The sequence below is a fragment of the Rousettus aegyptiacus genome, unplaced genomic scaffold, assembly GCF_014176215.1.
Source record: "Rousettus aegyptiacus isolate mRouAeg1 unplaced genomic scaffold, mRouAeg1.p scaffold_m13_p_9, whole genome shotgun sequence".
Classification (NCBI taxonomy): Eukaryota; Metazoa; Chordata; class Mammalia; order Chiroptera; family Pteropodidae; genus Rousettus; species Rousettus aegyptiacus.
In genome coordinates this window covers 73,239,135-73,261,689 of record NW_023416312.1, presented here as the reverse complement: position 1 = coordinate 73,261,689, position 22,555 = coordinate 73,239,135, and the positions used below count along the sequence as shown (strand labels likewise).

Sequence of the window (22,555 nt, the reverse complement as noted above, 5' to 3'; positions counted from 1 at the left end):
TCTGAGGGGTCAGCCTATGCATAGCAGCTTGTACACTGTGATTCTGGCCATTCTTCACAGCCAGTCAGCTTGAGGGTCGATCCCACCCACTGATATACCAACAGTAATCAAAGCTCAATTACAACAGGAGGGTACACATGACTCACATAACGGACATTCCTGGGGCACCTGGCCCAAGTTATCAGGGAGACTGGGCTACTGGGCCCCATAAGACACCTAGTACATAAGGCCACTACTAAAACTGGGAGACATAGCAGCCCTATTGTATACATAGAAACACAGGGAAGCAGCCACAATGAGGAAACAAACATGTCTAAAATGAAAGAGCAGGAGAAAACTCCAGAAGAAGAACTAAATGAAATGGAGACAAGCCAACCTACCAGATACACAGTTCAAAACACTTGTTAGAAGGATGCTCAAGGAACTTAGTGATAACGTCAACAAAGAAATAGTAAGCATAAAAAAGGACATAGAACCCATAAAAAAGAACCAGTTAGAAATGAGGACTACAATAACCATAATGAAGAATACACTAGAAGGAATCAACATTGAATTAGATGAAGCAGAGGACTGACTCAGCGATTTGGAAGAGGAGGTAGCAGAAAACACCCAATCAGAACAGCAAAATGAACAATTGCAACTTACTCCTAAAGGAATTAGAAAAAGAACATTAAACAAAGCCCAAAGAAGGATCATCTTGTGAAGGGAAGCGCAAGAATGTAGATAGGTAAGGGAATGGGGCGTGGGCCTTTGACCTCACAGAGCCAGTCCTGCTCTAAGAAGAGCATCCAGCTATTGCTCCCAAGCTGCCACAGCCCATTGCCAATGGATGAGAGGAAGGAGGAGGATGATGAGGAAGCCTGGCTTTAGCTTTGGCCCATGGAGCCCTTGCCCTCCCAGTACTGCAGCAGTGGCTGCTTGCCATGTGTGTTTGACCTCTATTACCAAGACCTGGCAAAGTAGGAGGCAGCCTAGGACAGCAAAGGCAGAAGCCTGCTGAAAGAGAAGGAGTCACAGAACTCTCTCTCCAAACTGAGCCCGGAGACCTTTCTGGCCTTCCACGTCAGTGCCATGGACAAAATCACCAAGGACACCTATTGTGTCCAGTTTGCACTACCCGAGAACAGCCCACTCAACTTGAGGCCCAGCCAGCACCTTATCCTACAGTACACTCAAGTAGTGGGAGGATCGAAGCTTTGCTGCCCTGTTTTGCCCTTTGCTAGCTCTGTGATCTAGGGCAACTGCTTAACACTGCCCCTCCCCCCCATTCCACATGTCCCACTTAAGCCTCCATTAATCTTCTTCAAAATAGACATAGTAATACAGGACTCAGAGGGTTTTGGGATTGAACTAGACAATGCATTTTAATAATAAATAATACTAATAATAACAGCAAAACAAACAAAAAACAAAGCCCAAAGTGAGTAGAAGGAAGGAAACAGTATGATCAGAGCAGAAATAAAGGAGATGGAGTCTAAAAACAATAAAAAATATTAATGAAACCAAGAGCTGGTTCTTTGAAAAGATTAAAAAAAAGATAAACCTTTAACCAGACTCTTAAAGAGAAAGAGGACCCAAATAAATAAAATCAGAAATGAAAGAGAAGTGAAAACTGGCACCACAGAAATAAAAAGGATTATAAGAAAATACTCTTAACAATTATATGCCAACAAATGTGATGATCTGAAAGAAATGGATACATTCTTAGAAACATATGATCACCCAAGACTGAGTCAAGAAGAAACAAAGTCTGAACAGACCAATTACTATTAATATAATTGAATCAATAACCAAAAATTCCTCACAAACAAAAGTCCTGGACCAGATGGCTTCACAGACAAATGTTATCAAGAATTCAAAGAACTAACATCTATTCTTCTAAAACTATTCCAAAAAATTCAAGAGGAGAGAAGTCTACCTAATTCTTTTTATGAGGCCACCATTACCCTGATTCCAAAGCCAGACAAACATATTACCAAAAAAGAAAATTATAGGCCGATATCTCTGACGAATATTGGTGCAAAAATCCTCAACGAAATGTTAGTAAATCGAATTCAGCAATATATTTAAAAAATCACATACCATGATCAAGTGGGATTTATTCCTAGGATGCAAGGTTGGGTCCATATCTGTAAATCAATTAATATAATATACCACATAAACAAAATGAAGTATAAAAATCATACGATGATATCAGTAGGCACAGAAAAGGCATTTGACAAAGTCCAGCATTCCTTCATGATGGAGACTCTCGACAAAGTGCTAATTGAGGGAACATACCTAAATATAATAAAGGCCATATACGACAAACTCATAGCTAACATTGTAATCAAAGGAAATAAACTAAAAGTATTTTCCTTAAGATCAAGAACAAGATAAGGATGTCCACTTTCACCATTTTTATTCCACATAGTAGTGGAAGTCCTAGCCACAGCAATCAGACAAAAAAAAAATTTCAAATTGGAAAGGAAGAAGTAAAACCGTCATTTACAGATGACATGATACTATATATAGAGAACCCTAAAGAATCCACCAAAGAACTGTTAAAATGGATAAATGAATTTAGTAAAGTAACAGGATACAAAATTAATATTCAGAAATGGGTTGCATTTTTATACACCAATAACAAACTAACAAAAAGAGAAATTAAGAAAAAATCCCATTTACAATTGCATCAAAGTAAAATACCTAGAAATAAATTTAACAAAGGAAGTAAAAAACCTGTAGTTGTAAAATTATAAGACTTGAGAAAGAAATTGGAGAAGACATAAATAAATGGAAGCATGCACTGTGCTCATGCATAGGAAGAATTAACATAGTTAAAATGTCCATACTACCCAAGGCAGTCTATGGATTCAATGCAACTGCTATCAAAATGCCATTGGCATTTTTCACAGAACTAGAACAAATAAGTCTAAAATGTATATGGAATCGCAAAATACCCTGAATAGCCACAGCAATCTTGAGAAAGAAGAATAAAGTTGGAGACACCACACTTCCTGATATCAAACTATATAACAAAATTATAGTCATCAAAACAGCATGGTGCTGGTGTAAAAACACACATAGATCAATGCAACAGAATGATAAGCCTAGATATAAACCCACACCTATATAATCATTAAATCTATGGCAAAGGAGGCAAGAAGGGGGTAAAGACAGTCTATTCAATAAATGGTGCTGGGAAAACTGGACAGATACATGCAAAAAAAAAATGAACCTGGACTACCTTCTTACACTATATACAAGAATAAACTCAGAGTGGATTAAAGACTCTAATGTAAGACCCCAAACCATAAAACTCCTAGAAGAAAACATAGGCAATAAATTCTTTGACATTACTCTTAGTATTTTTTTCTGGTATATGTCCTTGGTCAAGGGAAACAAAAAGAAAAATAAACAAATGGGACTACATCAATCTAAAAATTTTTACACAACAAAGGAAACCATCAACAAAATGAAATGACAACCTACTTAATGGCAGAAGATATTCACCAATGATATTCTGATAAAGGGTTAATATCTAAAAAAATTTGTAAAGAACTCATACAACTCAACACCAAAAAAAACAATGCAAATAAAAAGCAGGAAGAGGATCTAAATAGACATTTGTATAATTTATATGTCCAAAGAAGACATACAGATGGCCAATAGACATATGAAAAGATACTCAATGTCACTAATCATTAGAGAAATGCAAATTAAATTCACAAGGGTAAAAAAGTCCTCAAGGAGATATTACCTTATACCTGTCAGAATGGCTATTATCAATAAATCAACAAACAACAAGTCTTGGCAAGGATATGGAGAAAAGGGAACCCTTGTGTACTGTTGGTGGGATGGCTAATTGGTGTAGCCATTATGGAAAACAATTTGGAGGTTCCTCAAAAAATTAAAAATAGAACTACCTTATGACCTAGCAATTCCACTTCTGGGTATTTAGCTGAAGAAATCCAAAATACTATTTCAATATATATGCACCCTTATGTTCACTGTTGTACTAGTTACAATAGCCACAATATGGAAGCAACCTTAGTGCTCATAAATAGATGACTGGATAAAGAAGAGGTAGTACATATATACAATGAAATATACCTTGGCCATAAAGAAATAAAATTTTATCATTTGCAACAACATGGATGGCCCTAGAAGGTATTATGCTAAGTGAAATAAGTCAGACAGAGAAAGACAAATACCACATGATCTCACTTATATGTGGAACCTGAAGAACAAAATAAACAAAACAGAAACAAACTCATAGATACAGAGAACATTTTGATGGTTGCCAGATGGGAGGGGGGTTGAGGACTGAGTGAAAAAGGTGAAAAGATTAAGAAGTACAAATTTGTAGTTACAAAATAATCTCAGGTATGTCAAGTACAGCATAGAGAATATAGCCAATAATGTAATAATTATGTATAGTGCCATGTGGGTACTACACTAATTGGGGGGGATCACTTTATAAATTATATAACTGTATAACCACTATGCTGTACACCTGAAACTAATATAATATTGAATGTCGACTGTAATTAAAAATTAAAAATTTTTAAAAAGAGCAATTATATGACTTGTTGAAAGTCACACAGATTGTGAATAGCTTCATTAGTGAGAGATTTTAGTCCTCGAAAAGCTCAGAGCCTATAGGGAGAGGAAGTTTTATCTATTGGGGCCAAGGATAAATAGGAAAAAAATTAACAAAGGACTCCACTATGTAAAAGCAATTAATCTGAATTTTTTAGATAGTAGAAACATAAAACATTTTCTCATAGAATTTGAACATTTGGAACTGTATTCTTATTACAAACACAACAAATTATAACAATAAAATTCAGTTATCTACTATAGCATAAAAGGGAGTTGTTCAAAATGAGGAGTTGAAAAAAGAGAGGAGGAAGCGATACAGACATGGGAAAGTCTAGATATGGATTTTTTTTTAAAAAACAACAAATGTAGGGACTGTTATTTCAGAAAAGATTGCTACTAAAGAATGCTAAAGTAATGTTGCATTTTTATATCAACAAGGTCATTGTCTTTTATTTCCTGTCCCTGAGGCCTCATGGGTCAGGTACTAGCACATCCAATAAGCTGTAGGTTATGTTACTTTTCCTCCCCTATTATTTTCCATAAGCCCAAATGTTCTGTAAAAATGGAGAGGAAAGTAAATCAAAGGGAGACCTCTGAGATCCACGAGGCTGGGGAAAGGAGAAAGGCACATCTGCCTGCCCATATTTTGAGCAGAGTCCGGTAGATAAGGCATGGAAGGTCTACTCTCATGTGTTTATATAAAGCATAATGACAGAGGTTTCTAGATCAGTTCACTCACTATTCATTTGTGATAGTTGGACAGGGTATCCAGAATCCATTTAAGGGAATGAGGTGGGGAAAAAAAAAAACTCCACTAAACCTCTATCACCTCTTTTTGAAGGACATAATTTTACTTTTACATGTGAGAATGTTTATTTCTTCTGTGCCTATGGTTCCAGAAGCCAAATATCAGTGATCCGATGACCTCACTTCATGCAGAAATGGCCTCTGCTTATTCAGTTGGTGGAGGGAGGAATACTCTTTTGTTTGAGGTAGTTTTTTGTATGAATGAAGTCCTGATTTGAAGAGATTTTTTAAAGCTTTGAAGGGAATGAAAGAATGAGTGGGGAATTTTAAGTCAAATCTCCTGCAACGTTGTGCATTACTTTCTTTTTTTTTTAAAAAAAGAAGGTTTAAAGTTATATTGTCTTGCATTACATCATTCTAATATAATTACACCATTTTCTCTTCTAAGAATTATCTCACAATTTGAAAAATGTCATGGCTGAGGGAAATATTTAGGAAGACATTTCTAAGCACAGCTGAATTTAAATCATCCTCCCAATATCACACTGTATTTTTTAAAAAAATTATAATATTTAATCTGAAGGTACACAAAAATTAATCAATTATTTTTTATGGGACTGTGAAGTATCATCTCTACTGCATTCAATAAAGAACCAATAATTACTTTTATTACATTAAGATAAAGTCATTTGTAAAGACAATATCAACTGAGACTTTCTTGTACTTATGACTAATCCATCATAAACAAATGCCAATCGTAAAAACACAATTCCAGAATAAAGAGCAGCTACACTAAGTAAAGATAAGAAAGTACAAGGATCTCATTGGCTATACTACACCAAATGGATGAAAAATAGATTTGATTTGATACTGTAGGTCTATATAAATAAATAAAATTTTATCTTTTCCCCCTGTATGTATGCATAGACTCCTTGTACAAATAACAGAACATTCAATTCCATTCACTTCAATAAGATGAACTTGTTAGAAAAGATTGAAAAGATTTGATAATCAACTCCCAAATTATTTGCTTCTTTTTTCTACTTCTACCAATTTCTCGACATATAACTTAACATAAGCAGAAAAACTTTTCTGCAATTGAGCAATTGAAGACTCAAATAAAAACTCAAGAAAGACACAATGTCTTGAAGAACTCTGCCAAGTTACATATATCCCACGTTACTTTGGCTTCCCATCTCTTCTTTGCTTCAAATCCCCATGCAAGTTTCTTCTTTCTTCAAGCAATCTGTGAATTTTCAGCTTCCTTTTTGGTTTTTGCAAAGTTGTGACAGGCAATCGCTTTGGCAATTTTACACCAAGCTCTCGGTTAGCTAGCTGTTTGCTGAGTTTCTCAGCCTTCTCAATATTCTACTCTTCCACTGCCTGGTATCATTTTGGGGCCTGACTTGTCAGTTTGTTTTTATTTTTAACAGGGGATTCAAACCTGTCATTAACTCCAATATATTGAGAAATTTCCTTCCACTGGGTTTAACTTGAGGACTATTCAATATATGAGATTCCTCTTCATTCTTCAATTTACCTTTTCTGTAGAGTTTTTTTTCCCCCTGAAACTTGAAGATGAGGTTTTCTGTTCAGAGTGTTCTTTTTATATATACAATTCCTGAAATTTATTCCATATATGTAAAGGAATTCCAGAAGCACACTCTTCATATGCATTTGCATTTGCCTCTGCTTCAGTTTTTGGTTCATCTGCAGGGAAATCTGAGATCTCTGTTTTTTTTTAATGGTTCCATCTTCTGATAAAGAAGTTAAATTAAGTTAAATTCAGAGTTCTCTGTGTCTTCATCTTAAGAATTCAACTCAACATCACTTTCATTGAGGCCAGGAAGTAGCAGCCCACTCCACAAATTTTCTTGTGTTAGGAACAGGCCACCTGGCAGCCATCTTAAGGACCTGCCAACATCACGCTTTCTGTGCATTTCTTAAATGGGAAAACATAGCTTAGGTTACTAAACAAACTGAAACAGGAGAGTTAAGTGAAAATATTGACAGACTTCTAAAGGGACTGCTCTGAAGGCTGGTTCCCTGTTGGCCAACTCAAGCAGGACGTATAGTGGGCCTCTTCAAAGTTTGGCCTCTCTGGGGATGAACTGGGAACTTTGAAAGATTGTCTCAGTGAATAATAGAATCCTAGAATGCCAGGTCTAAAAGGAACACTGGGCTCCAAGTCTAGTGCTGTCCTTTATTTCTTAGGTGAGGAAACTAAGACCTAGAGAAAGGACTCATTGTGTGCCCAAGGCCTCACAGCTAATTAACAGCAAAACTCAGGTGCCAACTCTCCAAAAGCTTGATTGGTCTCATTGGAGGCTCAGGTCATAGAGATGTTTATTAGAAAAACAAAATACCTTCCTTCGTGGTCAAGATTCTCTCTAGAGATCATTCAAGTTGCTTTTTTTTTGTCACCACCCTTGCCTTGCTATCCATTTTTATGGCTTCTCATTTCAGCTTTAATGTTCTAGCTATGCCAGTACCCAACATGACTTACAGCAAGCTGTCCTTTAAAGCAGAGTGTCTGGACTCTACCTCAGAATCACCACCAGGGAGCTTATGAAACATGCAGATCTCTGGCCCCCACTCCCAATGAAGAATCAGAATCCCTGAGGCGAGGACAAGATACTTATTTACAGCCTTCCTCCTCACCCATTTCTCACACCATTGTCCGTATCTGTAGTAGTAGTTAAAAAATTATTTATTGAGCACTTACTTTGTAACAGGCACTATGCTATTTTTTGTGCATTATCTCATTTATTTCTCAGATAGTGGCTGTGTGCTTCCCTCCCACTCTCAAGTAGACAACAGAGCAGTGTCCAGGGGTAAGGGGCCAGCCCCTTCCAACCCCCATTCATGTGCTCCTCTGGACACTACTCCCAGGGTGGCTTTTTCTTTCCCTAGGGCATTTGACTAGCAATTCTTGCACCTTAAACTTAAGTAAGCCCAAGAGATTTCTGCTCTCCTGGTCCTCACTCCCAGTTTTCTTTTTTCCTTGAGGCAGTGACCCTAGCAGTAAGAGATTTGTGTATACCATTTACTTATTCAAAGGGGCAATCCTATTCTCCCTACATAGCAATGATGTGTGTTGAATGAGGGAATTAGTGTGAGAACGCTTTGAGCACTGCACGTTGAGGTCCTCTTTGCTTTTGCAGCCTGAAGTGAACACAGGAGGAGGGCCTTTCTCTCCTCCCACACTAACTGTCTTCTAGCCTGGTCCAGTTCCAGGCCCTCTTTCAGGTACCTCTCTTTCTCTCCCCTCTTGCTGTTCTGTCTAATCCCAGGCCCTGGGACACTAAATTTTCCAATTTGTTGCTATCTGGTATCCCTTGTCTTGGATCTCTTTCCTGTGGCCTGCTCCAGAAGCTTCTTTTCTAGGTACTGAGTCAAAGAGGTACAAGAGTCAGGTGTGAGACCAGACTTGACCCTGGGCAAAAGGGATGTAAGTGAGCCAGGTGCCACCCATGTCTCATTGTCTTAAGAACATTATTCCAAGACAGAATCCTCAGGCTCTTCTGGTCACCCAGGGTTTGTAGCTATCATCTGCTCTCTTACCCCATCCCCAACTCAGCTATGCTAACACTCAGTGCCTCAGTCCTCAAGCTGTCAACAGACTTTCTTACTTAGCAAATGAGCCATCTTAAGGTGGGCTTCCTCTACAAGGTCTTTCATGATTACTCACACTTACACTAAGAGGTCCCTCTTAGTCCCTTTTGTTGCTTTAAATGGAACCACCCACACAAGCATCCTCTAGGACCTCCTATGGCTAAGCTGCCTTCTTTCCCCCAGTTCTCACATCTGCTGTTCCCCTCCACTCTCACCTTTTCTTGTTCTTTGACCTCATTTATATCTAGGTCTCAGCTTTCTATCCTTGCTTTGATGCTCCCAACTGACTCAGTTCTATGATGTATTTTGGACATATTTCTCTGGCTTACTCTTGGCCCTATGCCTCATTTCTGCCCTATGAACATCATGTCCCAAACATGCAAGCAATGTACACTTCCTTTTTCACGACTCTTGGAGACTGTAGACCCCTTCCATGTGTAATCAATACCCTAGAGTTTAGCTTTCAGGTCCTCATCATATAATGAATTCTTGTCATAAGATATCATAAAAGAACATGGTAATTTTGTCTTACCCCTACATTTTACAATTGTGGGAACTGGGGCCCAGCGAGAAGCTATACTTGGGCAAGGGCGCAAAGATAATTGATGAAAGGGAAGAATCAGGACCCTGGCCTTCTGATTCCTAATCAAGCACTCTTAATTTTTTCATGATGATGATGATGATGATGTTGATTATTATTATTATTGCCATCATGGAATGGTTGATTTTAGTGTAGCACTTGTGGGCTCTGGAGTCAGATTGTCTCAGTTTAAGTCTTGCCTTCACCATGTACTTGTGTATGACCCTGGGAAGTTATTTAGCCTTACACTTGTCTCATCTACAAAATGGGAGAAGAGTGAGAACAAATAGTACTTACCTCATAGGATTGCTCTGCAGATTATGAGATGATATATGCAAAACATTTCAAATAATGTCTGCACATATTAAATGTCCACTAATTGTTTATTGTTTTATTTGGTCATCGCCTCCAGAACACCTAAAACAGGTCTGAACACATAGTAGGTCTGCATAAAGACTTTGGGTACTAAAGAGAGAGGCTCTGGGAAATAATGTTCTGACTTTGTTTTGTGGTTAAATGGAAGTGATTCTAATGGTGGGTATTTTAGGTTACATAGAAAGAGAGGGCATAATGCCAAGGCTGGAGTAAAAGGAGATATATGGGAACAGGAAACCTTTGGGTAACTCTTCTCACACCTCCAGGCAGGCAGCTGTCTCCTTTTTTCCCTTGCCTTCCCTGTCTGAGAATAACTGCTGGTGTCTCCTTTCAAATTCTAAGGCCAGGAACCACCTGTGTCATAGCCCATAGAATCCAACCAACCATGTAGAATTCACACACCCTGCACCAGCACTCCACCCACGTCTTCTTTTGACTTTTTCCCTCCTTAGAGATTTTTTAATCTCATCTCCGATTGATCGATTATTGATGGCTAGAAGCAGTAAAACAGCAACCACAATAAATGCGTAATAAAAAGACTCAAACACACTCTGCTTGGGGGGGCGGACTTGAGACCTTGTGGAGAGTTACTATCCAGGGCTCATGGCACCATACACATATGTAAAGCTGTGAAATCCATCCTCAGGACTCCTCAACTCAGTTCTGGTTCTTTATTGAGTCTCCTGGAGTCTTCATGCTTCCTGCTCCCCTTGCCGGTACCCTATCTTAGCCTGACTACCTGAGGGGCCCATGCTACAGACATACACCCTTGAATATTGTGTGATGTCTCATCACAATATATGTGCTGAGTGAGCTATCTTTGGCAGGATTGTTCATTGTTAAAACAACCAAGAAATCTCTACAAAGATCTTAGAGGCTGATAATGACTTGGCTTGTTATACTATTTTCAGATCCTATAATAGGCCAATGTATGAAGCTCTTTGGGTCAGGAGCGAGTGGGCATTTAATACTTAACCAGATTTTGCCAAGTTAGGTGGGAGAAGAGTGTAGTGGTAGAATCATGGGGGCCTTTACTGGTATTTTCATTCTAGGGGAAAGCCCAGGTTCCTTCAATGAGTTGGCTTCCTGGCAGCAGGCACTTCCTCTAGCACCAGCTGGATGGTTTTAAGGAGGAAGGCACTTGCCATCATTCTCTCTCCTTACTGTGCCTCAGAATAATCAACCCCAGGACTCTCATCTACTGATTTGTGAATATACACACCCCAGGCTGAGGAGGACACTGGGTATAGCAATATTTGAAAGGGGTTGGAGAATTCTCTTGTGGGTAGGGAAAGCCATCTCAGATAAGGTGAATCTTTGGGGTGGGGGTGGGGCTTTTGCATATTATAACATTTTGGCAGGGCCTAACCTGCTCAGTTGAAAAATTGCCGTTTTTCAAAAAGAAATGTTTGTGGTGGGGTGGGCTGGAGGAAGGGAGCCAACAATTTCCTCACAGGCTTCTCACCAATTTCTGTGTTGCAGCTTTCATGGCTCCAAACCTACCCCACTTTTGGCTTCATCTTCCACTAGAGCTAGGGCATGAAGGAAGCACCTGTATTAGTTTTACACTAATGACCAAAATTTAACAAATGACGAAAATTCAAATGTCTTCCAACAACACAAATTATCTCTCAGTTTTCAAGAACCAAGAGTCCAGGCATGGTGCAGACGCATCCTCTGCTATGGGTCTAACAATACTGCAATCTGTATCAACCAGAAATGAGAGCTCATATGTGGTTCCAGGTATTCTTGCAAACTGACTGGATGTTGGCAGGATTCAGTTTTTTGAGGTTGTAGGGTTGGGGTCTCTGCTTTTTTGATAGCTGTCAACCAAGGGTTGCCCTCAGCTACTAGAAGCCACCTGCCATTTTCTTCCACTTGGATCTCTCCAGAACCTGGCAGTTTGTTCCTTTAAGGCCAACAGAAAAGTATCTACTGCAGCTTCGAATCTCTCTGACTTCTATATCTGACCCCTAGACACTCTTTGAAAAGATCGCACCTGATTAGGCCAGTCCCACCCACACTCTAGGGGAGGGCTTTTATAGGGCATGCACATGGAGGGTGGGGGCAACAATCTTGAGGGCCATCTTGGAATTCTGCCTACCACAGGCTCTATGAAAAACACTTTATCCTCTCAGATTATTTTTTTTAATGAGGCCAGTGCTTTCCATTAACATACCCCACTCTGGGAAGGCAGAGAAACTGTCAAGCAAAGTCTTCTGAATCATTGAACTTGAATCAGACTGTGGTTAAAAAATTTCAATGACCTTAGATTACAGGCCTTTTCCCCTTGTTTCCTTTCTCTCCCTCTCTCTCCCCACCCCATCTCTCTCCTACCCTTCTACCCCACTGCAGAGCCCTTGATCAGCCCTCAAGTCAGAGAGTCTGAGAAGGAAAAGGCAATTCTGGGGCTTAAGCATCTGGGGTTGGCCAAGAAAGAGCAAGCAAGCAAGCATTTAAACAGCAATAACTGATAATGAAACTTTATATCTCCACAGAGTCAGACTTTCTGATTGATCATTTTTACATGACTTTATGCTCTGAAGGTCTCTCATTATTAACTGGGTAAAAATCTATATTATTTGCTCTTTTCTTACTCCGCCTGCCAGCTTTTTCATGAGACTTCATGCAGAGGAGTCTTTTACTGAAAGTATTTCTTATATCATCCCCATGTGTTTAAAAAAGACCACTTTCCCACTGATTCTTATATGTAGATTCAACCCCCTCCTGCATTCAGCCATCCATAATAAAAATACATAGTGAGCAAGCTCTGTGTGCCTGGTATCAGGCTAGGTTCTAGTGATGTCTAGATAAGGAAAATGTGGTCCCTGTTTTCAGGGCGATATCAGCTATGACAGAGGCATGTGTGCAAAAGGCCGAGAGCATGGAGAATGGGTGGCAGCTTCTAAACTGGGTCTTGAAGAATGTGTAAGATTTCAAGGATGAGAGGATTAGGGAAGTGGTGTTCTAGGCCAAGTGGACAGCCTGAGCAGAGCACAGAGAATGTGAAAAAACATGATGTGCCTTGGGAATGACTGGTGTTTCTGGGATACCAGAATGTGAGAATGTGAGTAGGGGTGGACTGCTGATAGAATGGAGGGGGGCAGAAAACACCAGATTGTGGAGGGCTTTGAATGTTAAAAACTTGGCTTTCATTCTGCAGGCAGCAGGAAGTTGGTGAACTAGTTTAAGCTGAGGAGGCTCATGGTCAGACTGGTATTTTGGAGAGAACATTGTGACTTTTTTGAGATACAAGTGAGGTGACAGTATTTTTAGATAAATATCATAAATAAAAGTATAGACCAGAGGAGGCAGCCCCAAGGCCATTGTTAAAGAGCTCTGGTACAATTAAAGAACATATTTAGTTTAATTATATTAGCAATAATGAGATACATAAAAGTAACACAGTGATGCCTCTATGAGAAGATATTGAGGGAAGAACAGCTCTGGTTAATAAAGTCAACTTGAGGGCAAAGGGAAAGAGAGTTTGTCTTTGGTGGTGGCTGTAAAATAGAAGGAGGCAGGGTGTCTGTTCCTGAAACCACCTCCAGAGTCCTGGGCTTAGCCCAGCTGAGGGGAGCTCCACACTCAGAGATCTTATGGCTGGGAAGAGTACTTGGTTCTGAACAGGTGAATAATTTTGGAGTGGGGCCCACCTTGCTGGGAGGAAAGTCAAGTTCTGCTAAGTTGGGAAAAAAGGAGGTTCTTCTCCCAAGACAAGTCTTTCTATACCCTCTATAGCATGCCTCTCTCTACTTCTAAGAAATTACTGACCACAAAGATGATTCTTACATTACTGTCCCTTCTTTTATTGAATTTAGGCATTCATTCAACAAAAATTTATTGAGTGACTGATATGTGCCAGTTACCATTCTAGGTGCTAGGTGATTCAGTTCTGTGCCCTTATGGAATTTACATTCTAGTAGAGAAGACAGATGAGAAACCAGTAACAAAGTTAATATGGAATGTACATTCAAGTAGGGATGAGTGCTATGAAGATGTTAATAAAGGATGATGTAATATAGAGAAAGACTAGGAAGGCTTTAACTAAGAAGGTCATGGAGGTCCTCTCTGGGAGGTAACATTGACTTTAATGATACAAAGGAGTCAGCCATGCAAGTAGCTAGGGAAAGAGCCCTCTAGGCAAAGGGTGCAGCAAGTGCAAAGACCCTGACATTGAAAGGGATGGGAGTGTGTTGAGGGTTAGAAAGTCAGTGCAGCTGGAATGGAGGGAGAAAGTAGGAGCATAACAAGATCAGTGGTCAGTGGGGCATGGACATGGGGCCAGATCGTATAAGGCCCAAGGTAAGGAGCTGAGATTTGCTTTGAATGTGATGGTAAGCCACTGGTCAGTTTGAGAGGGCTGACGTGACTGGTATGGCTGCTGTGTGGGGAATGAGGAGGCAAAGATGGAAGCAGAGAGATTGCAATGATACAGAAACAGGATAATGGTAGTTCCAACAGGGCAAGAAATGTTTAGATTACAAAAATATATTGAATGATGAGTCATAGGATTTACTGTTGGATTAGATGTGGCATGGGAGGGAAAGAGAGGAATCAATGACCCTTAGATTTTAGTTTGAGCATTAGGTTAGTGGAATCTCCTAAGATGAGGAAAACTGGGGAAGCACTAAGTGTGAGGGGGAACCAAGAGTTCAGTACGCACTGTTAAGTGGAGATAGTGGCTGGGCAGTTGGTTATGGGAATATGGCGTTAAGGGAGGAGGTCCAGTATAGAGATAGATATTTTGGATTCCGGAGTGTAGAGATAGTATTTAAAGCCTAAATGAGGTCATATAGGAGATGGTACCCACTAACCACATGTGTCTATTGAGTACTTGGAATGTGGTTAACCCAAATCGAGATGTGCTGTATGTGTAAAATACACACCAGATTTCAAAGACTTAATATAAAAAAGAATAAAAAATATCGCATTGATATTATTTTTATGATTTCATATTGAAATGATAATATTTTGGTTATATTGAGTTAAATAAAGTATATTATTAAAAGTAACATCACCTGCTTCTTTTTGCCTTTTCAAATGTGGCTACTAGAAAATTAAAAATGATACATGTGGCTTATAATTACAGCTCATAGAAACATTTCTATGTAATGGTATCAATTTAGGAAATGATAGTAGATGAAGAGGGCCAAGGACAGAGCCCTTGGATGCTGCAACGTTTCAAATTCAGAGAGAAGAGAAAGATCCAGCAAAAGAGATTGAGAAGGAACAGCCAATGATGAAAATTAGGGTAGTGTGGTGTTTGTGATAAAGGCAAATGATAAAATTATTCAAAAGGAGGGAGTATCAGGTGCTTCTGGGATGCCAAGTAAGTAATGGTTGGATTTAATAAGAGCAGTTTTAGTGGGCTGATTTGGAAACCATTTGGTTTGGAAGCCTGATTAGAGAGAGCTCAAGAGAATAAGAACTGAAGACATAATGATAGTAAATACAGATAACTCTTTTGAATTTTGCTTTAAAGAGTTGCAGAGAAATGAGGTGGTAATAGGAAGATTTCGAATCCAGGGGAGGTCTGTGTGTTTTGTTATCATTGTTGGCTTGTTTGTTTAGAAGGGGAGATAGCTCACCTGATGGATTCATTTGGGAGAAATAAGGCAAGTATACCAGAAAGAATTTGGGACAATCTAAACTCGAGAGTTAGTTAAATGGAATGAATGATAGTTAAATGGAATGATTCTATTAGTGCTCTAGGGATTCAGATGCCACCAAGATGCCCCCTTTCTTTCTTTTCCTTACAGTATTTGATATTTTTCTCTTTGGTTGTTGCTTCCCTATCTTCTACTCCTGATAGTGGTGGGTCAAGGACAATGTTATTCTGCTGTGGCCTGGTATTTTGGAAAAGGGGCTTCATTTCCATGGGATTCTCTAAAGCTCAGAGGTAGTTTATTTCCTCAGTGTCTAAAAAGCCTTACTTAGTGGCAGGGGTGGGGGTGCTGCCATATTTATTAAGATGGTCCAGAAACTCATGAGTGATACAGTCCAAGGGATTTTTCTGTTCTCTTTCTGAATTTCTGAGAGGCTTCTGAATTTCCCTACTCCTTTGCTTTTTCTAGACCTCTAGATGGAATGTGCGTGTGTGTGTGTGTGTGTGTGTGTGTGTGTGTGTGCATGCATGCATGTGAACTAGTGAGAATTGCATGGGCCTAGGGCTAAGTCATCTTCAGGAAGAATTGTGATATTGGCTCATAGAGTTTGAGTGACTTGAATAGTGTCCAGATGTTTCAATCGAAGTTCAACAGGAACACATCAGTTGTTGGCCAAGTAGTTCAATACTCATTGCAGTGAGAAAGAACACACACTGTGGGGAACCATAGGACTTCTCAGTGAGAGAGTTTGAAGCCATCTTAACACCAAGGCCCTGACAGTTCTCATTGTGGTTTGTAAGTTTTTGCTTTCCAAGGCCTCAATTGCTCTTGCTGGGTGACCTCTCAAGTTTTCCTTAACCTAAGAGCCTGTGGTCACCCCCTCTACCTCCAGAAATATATCAGGGGCTTTGGCTATAAAAAGCAGCACACATGGGCCTGGAGCCTGTCCATGAAACAGCAAGGACAGCTTAACTATGTCTGGGAGCAGAGCAGATCTAGGGGTGGGGACACTCCAGAACCTATTTAATGGTACCTACCTCTCTATAGCCCTCCTGCTATGTATGAATACAGAATCCTTTCTCTGGGTTATAATGCCTATCATTCCCTCCTGTCCAAATTCTCATAAAAATGTCCATCAGCATTGATTTATGAAGGTTTAGTTATAAACTGACATGCTTCTCTAGACCTAAAATCCCTAGCTTTTGCTGGAAGGCTAAGTTGAATGAAAAATTTATAGTTGACTCTTAAATGATTATCTGTACTAATGGAAAATAGCACAAGGAGAGATGATTCTCCCATGACATAGGATCAGAATTCATGGGAGAATTATCCTTTGATGGTCACTTTGGTTGTTTCCCATTTTTGGCTATTTAAAATAATGCTGTGATAGAGATTTCTGGTTAAAATGGCAGAGTAGGTAAATGCTTTGTTTGATTCCTCTCACAACCACATCAAAATTACAACTAAACTACAGAACAACCACAATTGAAAATAGCCTGAAGTCTAGCTGAACAGAAACCCTATAACAAAGGACATACATAAGAAGCCATCTCGAGACTGGTAGGAGGGGTGGAGATGTGAAATGGGCTGCTCCCACACTTGGCGTGTGGTGATTGAGAATTTGGAGGAATATCTCTGCTGCAGGAGTCCCCCTGGAGGAGTGAGTGGGTCCAACCCTACACTAGGCTTCCCAGCCTGGGGTCCCAGTGCCAGGAAAAGGAGTCCCCGCAGACCTGGATGTGAAATCAGTGAATATTATGGCTGAGTGAGATGAAGGGCTGCTGAGGTCCTGGGTGTTCCTCTTGGAGGGCCCAGGCATGAACTTACTTACTGACAGACTCACCCTTCCTGGATTCCAGCACTGAGGCAGTGGCTCAAAGGGTGCCAGGGGCACACAGGGAGGAACCAAATTGTCTGGCTTCAGGGCAAAGGCTGGAGGGGCAGATTACTCCTATACACAAATGCTGGCAGAAGCCATTATTCCTTTGTTGATCCCACCCCTCACCCAACTTGTAGATGCAGATGGCTGCCAAACCTGAGTCTCCATCAACCTGGCTAATACAGGTCACTCTGTTCTGGTGATTCCATGAGACCTCAACCCACCCAAACTGCAGGCCCACCCAAGCCACTTCCAGTGGATTTTCCATACAAATGACCTATCTTGGCTCATGCTGCATACTTATTTAAAACTTCTCAAAGGCTCACAAAACCCAAAAAGCAGCATCTGGGCTCTGCATTCCCAGTACCTCTTGCTGAGCAGTTCCAAGCCTGGCACCAGCAGCAGGTGGCCTCAATTCGTGGCTTGGCCTCTGGAGGCACCTCTAAGCCCAGTGTTGGTGGTGGCCATCTGTGGATTGCTTAGTGGCTCCTGCTAGGTGGCCCCTGGCAGGGAACGTGCTATGGCTGAACTTGGCCTGTGGTGGGGCCCCTCCTAGGAAACCCCAGGGCCAGCACTCTAGGTGGCCAGCTTTGAACTGAGCCTGAGCACCTCCCTGGGCCACGTCCGAGGACAACACACCCAAAGGGCAGACTGGGAAGGCACCATAGCCATGCTAATGTGCTTCATGCTCCGTAGGGTCAACCCCTGCACAATGGCTCCTCCATTATAGTCACCAGCCAGTCCTCACAAGCAATCAGCCCAAGGGCCAATCTTATCCAATAATATGCAAACAGCAACCAATGCTCAACTACAACAGGAGGGCATGGGCAACCCATACAAGGGCTACACCTGGAGCATCCATCTCAGGTGGCCAGGGAGATTGCACCCTCAGGCCCCACAGAACACCTACTATATAAGGCCACTCTACCAGGAGACATAGCAGCCCTACGTAAAACATAGAAACAAACATAGGGAGGCAGAAAAAAGGGAAGAAAAAGAAACATATCCCACATGAAAGAACAGAACAAAGATCTAGTAAAAGAACTAAACAAAATGGAGACAAGTAGATTTATTATAAAGATGCTCAATGAACTTAGGGAAAGAGTAGATGAACCCATTGAGAACTTTAACAAAGAGATAGAAAACATAAAAAGGAACCAGTCAGAAATTAAGAATGTAAAAAAAAAAATAAAATGAATACCTTAGAACAGTAGTTCCCAACGTTTTTGGCACCAGGGACCAGTGCTCCTAGGGCATCTAATGCCTGATAATCCAAGATGGAGCTGAGGCAGTGACACTAGCTCTGGGGAGTGGCTGCAAATACAGATGAAGCTTCACTCATTCACCTGCCGCTCATTTCCTGTTGTGAGGCCTCGTTCCTAACAGGCCATGGACCAGTACTGGTTCAACAGACCAGGGGTTGGGAACCCTTGCCTAAGGAGGAATCAATAGTAGATGAGATAATGCAGAGGATTGAATTAGTGATTTAGAAGAGAAGGTAGCAGAAAACACCCAAGCAGAACAGCAACAAGAAAAAAGAATTTTAAAAAATGAGGATAGTTTAAGGGGTCTCTGGGACAACATCAAGTGTATCAACATTTGCATCATAGGGATACCAGAAGGAAAAGAGAGAGAACAAGGAATTGAAAACCTATTTTAAGAAATAATGATGAAAAACTTACCCATCCTGACAAAGGAAATAGACATACAAGCCCAGGAAGCACAGAGAGTCCCAAACAAGATGAACCCAAAGAGGCCACCACCAGAACACATCATAAGTAAAATACCAAAGACAAAAAATAATCTTAAAAGCAAAAGAAAAGCAGTTAGTTACTCACAGGGGAGTTCCCATAAGATTGTCAGCTGATTTCTCAACAGAAACTTTGCAGTCAAGAAGGAATTGGCAAGAAAAACTTAAAGTGAAGACAAGCAAGGATCTACAACCAAAATTACTCTACTCAACAAGATTACTATTTAAAATTGAACGCTAGATAAAGAGCTTCCCAGATAAGGAAAAGCTAAAGGAGTAGACCAGCAAGCCAGCATTACAGGAAATGTTGGAGGGACTTCTTTAAGAAGAAGAAGTAAATTGAGTAAAAGATAAAAAATATGAACAATAAAATAGCAATAATTACATATCTTTCACTAATTACTTTAGATGTCAATGGATTAAATGCTCCAATCGAAAGATAGGGTAGCTGAATGGATAAGAAAACAAGACCCTTATATATTCTGCCTTCAAGATACTCACTCAGATTGAAAGACACTCAGACTAAAAGTAAAGGGATAAAAGAAGATGCTTCATGAAGATGGAAGCAAACAAAAAGCTGAGGTAGCAATCCTTAAACTAGACAAAATAGACTTTAAAATAAAGGCTATAACAAGAGACAAAGAAGGACTCAGTTATCTTCTGGTTATTTATCCGAAGACACCCAAAACACAATTTAAAAGGGACATGTGAATCCATATGTTCATTGCAGCATTATTTACAATGGTCAAGATATGGAGGCATCCTAGGTGTCCATCAATGGATAGGTGGATAAAGAATAAGTGATACATTTATACAACGGAATTTACTCAGTCATAAAAAAAGAATGAAATTTTGCCTTCTGCAACAACATGGATGGACCTAGAGGGTATCGTGCTGAGTAGAGTAAGTCAGAGAAAGACAAACATCACTTGTTTCACTTATTGTGGAATCTAAAGAAAAAATAAACAAAACAGAAACAAACTCATAGATACAAAGAACATTTTGAGGGTTGCCAGATGAGAAAGGGTATTAGGGGTTGGTAATGTGGTTAAGAAATCCAAATTGGCAGTTACAAAATAGAAATGGGGATATTAAGTATAGCATAAGGAATATAGTCAATAATATTGTAATAACAATGTATGGTGTCAGATGGGTACCAAATTTCTTGGGGTGATGACTTCATAAGTTATATAAATATCTAATTGCTATGTTGTACTCTTGAAACTAATATAATATTGTATGCCAACTGTAATTGAAAATTTAAAAAATAAGAAAAACAGATAAAATGCTGTGATATATATTCTCGCATGTATATTTTTGTTTTCAAGTGTGAGTATATCTATAAAGTTCTAGCAGTGATGCTACTTGATCAAAATGTATATGCATTTTTAAAACGTTTGTTACTGCAAAATTGCTCTTCACGGAGCAATTCACATTCTATAACGTATGAGAATATCTATTTTTCTTATCTTTGTCAGCAATAGAACATCATCAAAATTAAAACTTTTTGACAACTTTATAGGTGAAAATGTTAACTTGATATTTTGGTTTATATTTCTTTAATTATGAGTAGGACCGAGCCTTTTTAAATGTGGTTATAAGCTATTTGTATTTCTTTTTCTATAAACCACCTGTTGTATCTTTTGCCCACTTTTATATCAAGTTATTTGTCTTTTATTGATTTATATGTGTTCTTGACAAATTAAGAAAATTGGCCTCTATATCTATATTTGTTGCAAGTATTGTTTCCTAGTTTGTTATTCTTCTGTTGACTGTTAATTTTTTTTGTGGCCAAAGTTATCAATTTTTATGTAGTCAAATGTTTTAATCTTTTCCTTTATGGTTTATTAATACAGTTTTGTCTCCCTGGGTGCACCCATGAGTAGTAACTGGCCTCTAAAACTGTATTTACATCTAAAGTAATAGGCCCCAACACAAAGCAATAAACCAGGTTTTTTACATTTGTCTTTTTTTTCAGGGAGTAACAGCTTTATTGAGATATAACTCACATACAGTTAACCCATTTAAAGTATAAAATTCAATGCATTTCAACATATTCAAAAATTCGGGCAACCATCATCACAATTAATTTTAGAACATTTTTTATCACCTCAAAAAGTAACCCTGAAAATCTATATAATTTTATTAACTAATGTCACCCCTGTAAATTTAATGAAATAAAAAAAAGAAACCTTGTACTCTGTCACTCAAACGAAAACAAAAACAAAACCTATCCCCCCAACCGTACGCAAGACACTTTCTATGTCTATGTATTTGTCTATTCTGGACATTTGATTTAAATCCAATCATCAGTTTTTAAAGGAAAGATCATTCTCTCAAATGTTAATTCCCTTTGTATACCTTTTTTGAATGATATAAGAATCTAACTGAAGGATAAGGGGTAGGGAAGCATGATTGTTTTATAGCCTAGATATCAAATAACAATCTTTTGCTTTTTCACTTTACATTTTACTTTAGTGATTCCATTATGGCTGAGTCACGAAATGAAGCTTCTGGCAGTCTGGAAGTTCTGGAGGCCAGTGATGAGGGTAAGTAACCCAATAAAATCTTGATAACTAGAATTATATTTTTTTACTGTGTTTAACAACCCTACAAAAGAGAATTAACTCACAAAAGAAAAAGTTCATATCAAATTTCTAAGAATATTAGACTCAGTCCACATTTACTTCTCAGTCTTCTAACCTCTTCTCTTTCATCTCTAACTCTGATAGTAAAAGTTTTGTTGGAGGCCCCACAATCTTCTTTGTGGATGGTTATCAGGTTCTATTTTCTAAGGCAGAAGAAGTATTTCTGCTTAATCAGAAAAAATGAGAGCAACCCATGATCCGAGAGATTCAATCATTTTACTGTAGACATTGATTCATATTTAACCAACAGATAAATTTGTAACTTGAGGAGTAAAGGGGATAAAAATAAACGATGCCACCAGAGGCTTCTGTTAAATAGGATTCAATTCACAAATTTTAATTTTTGTAAAACTTACATACATATATATATATAGCTTAAATTATGGTGTCACCTATAAGTGAGACAAGTGAGATAATAGAAAGGGAGGTAAAAGTCACTAAAAATGATATGCTTTATTAACACCAAAAAAGGAGCCATAAGACGTGAAATAAGACATTGAACTTAAAGATAGAACTGAATTTAACAGTTCAGTGGGTTGTTCTTCAATTTTTGCTGAGTTTTCTTAGTAGTGTATGGTGCAGAAGACTTGGTCTGGAAGGACAGGGAAAGCAGAATATTTCTGTGGCTTCCTGGAGGCCTGATTTCACTGATGATGCGGGGTGGGGGGATGCTGAGTTTGGTGCATGGATCTTTGAGGGCGAAGCTTGGGTTTTCATGTCTGTGTCACCATTGTTTATTATTGGGTCTCAGAGAGGAAGAGTGAT

At 39.2% G+C, this 22,555-nt stretch overlaps 1 protein-coding gene and 2 pseudogenes across 2 annotated transcripts in view; 2 read left to right on the top strand and 1 right to left on the bottom strand.

Annotated features, from left to right (window-relative positions):
* Positions 1 to 22,555, top strand: part of KIAA1210 (KIAA1210 ortholog) — a 98,588-nt gene that overhangs the window by 10,169 nt on the left and 65,864 nt on the right. For both annotated transcript variants that reach the window (XM_016124445.2, XM_016124444.2), the window contains exon 2: positions 21,621 to 21,691. In XM_016124445.2, the coding sequence (XP_015979931.2) occupies positions 21,631 to 21,691 (61 nt within the window). In that variant the 5' untranslated portion in view covers positions 21,621 to 21,630. The remainder of the gene's footprint in view (positions 1 to 21,620; positions 21,692 to 22,555) is intronic.
* LOC118607817 lies at positions 489 to 1,419 on the top strand (annotated as a pseudogene).
* LOC107499876 lies at positions 6,198 to 7,732 on the bottom strand (annotated as a pseudogene).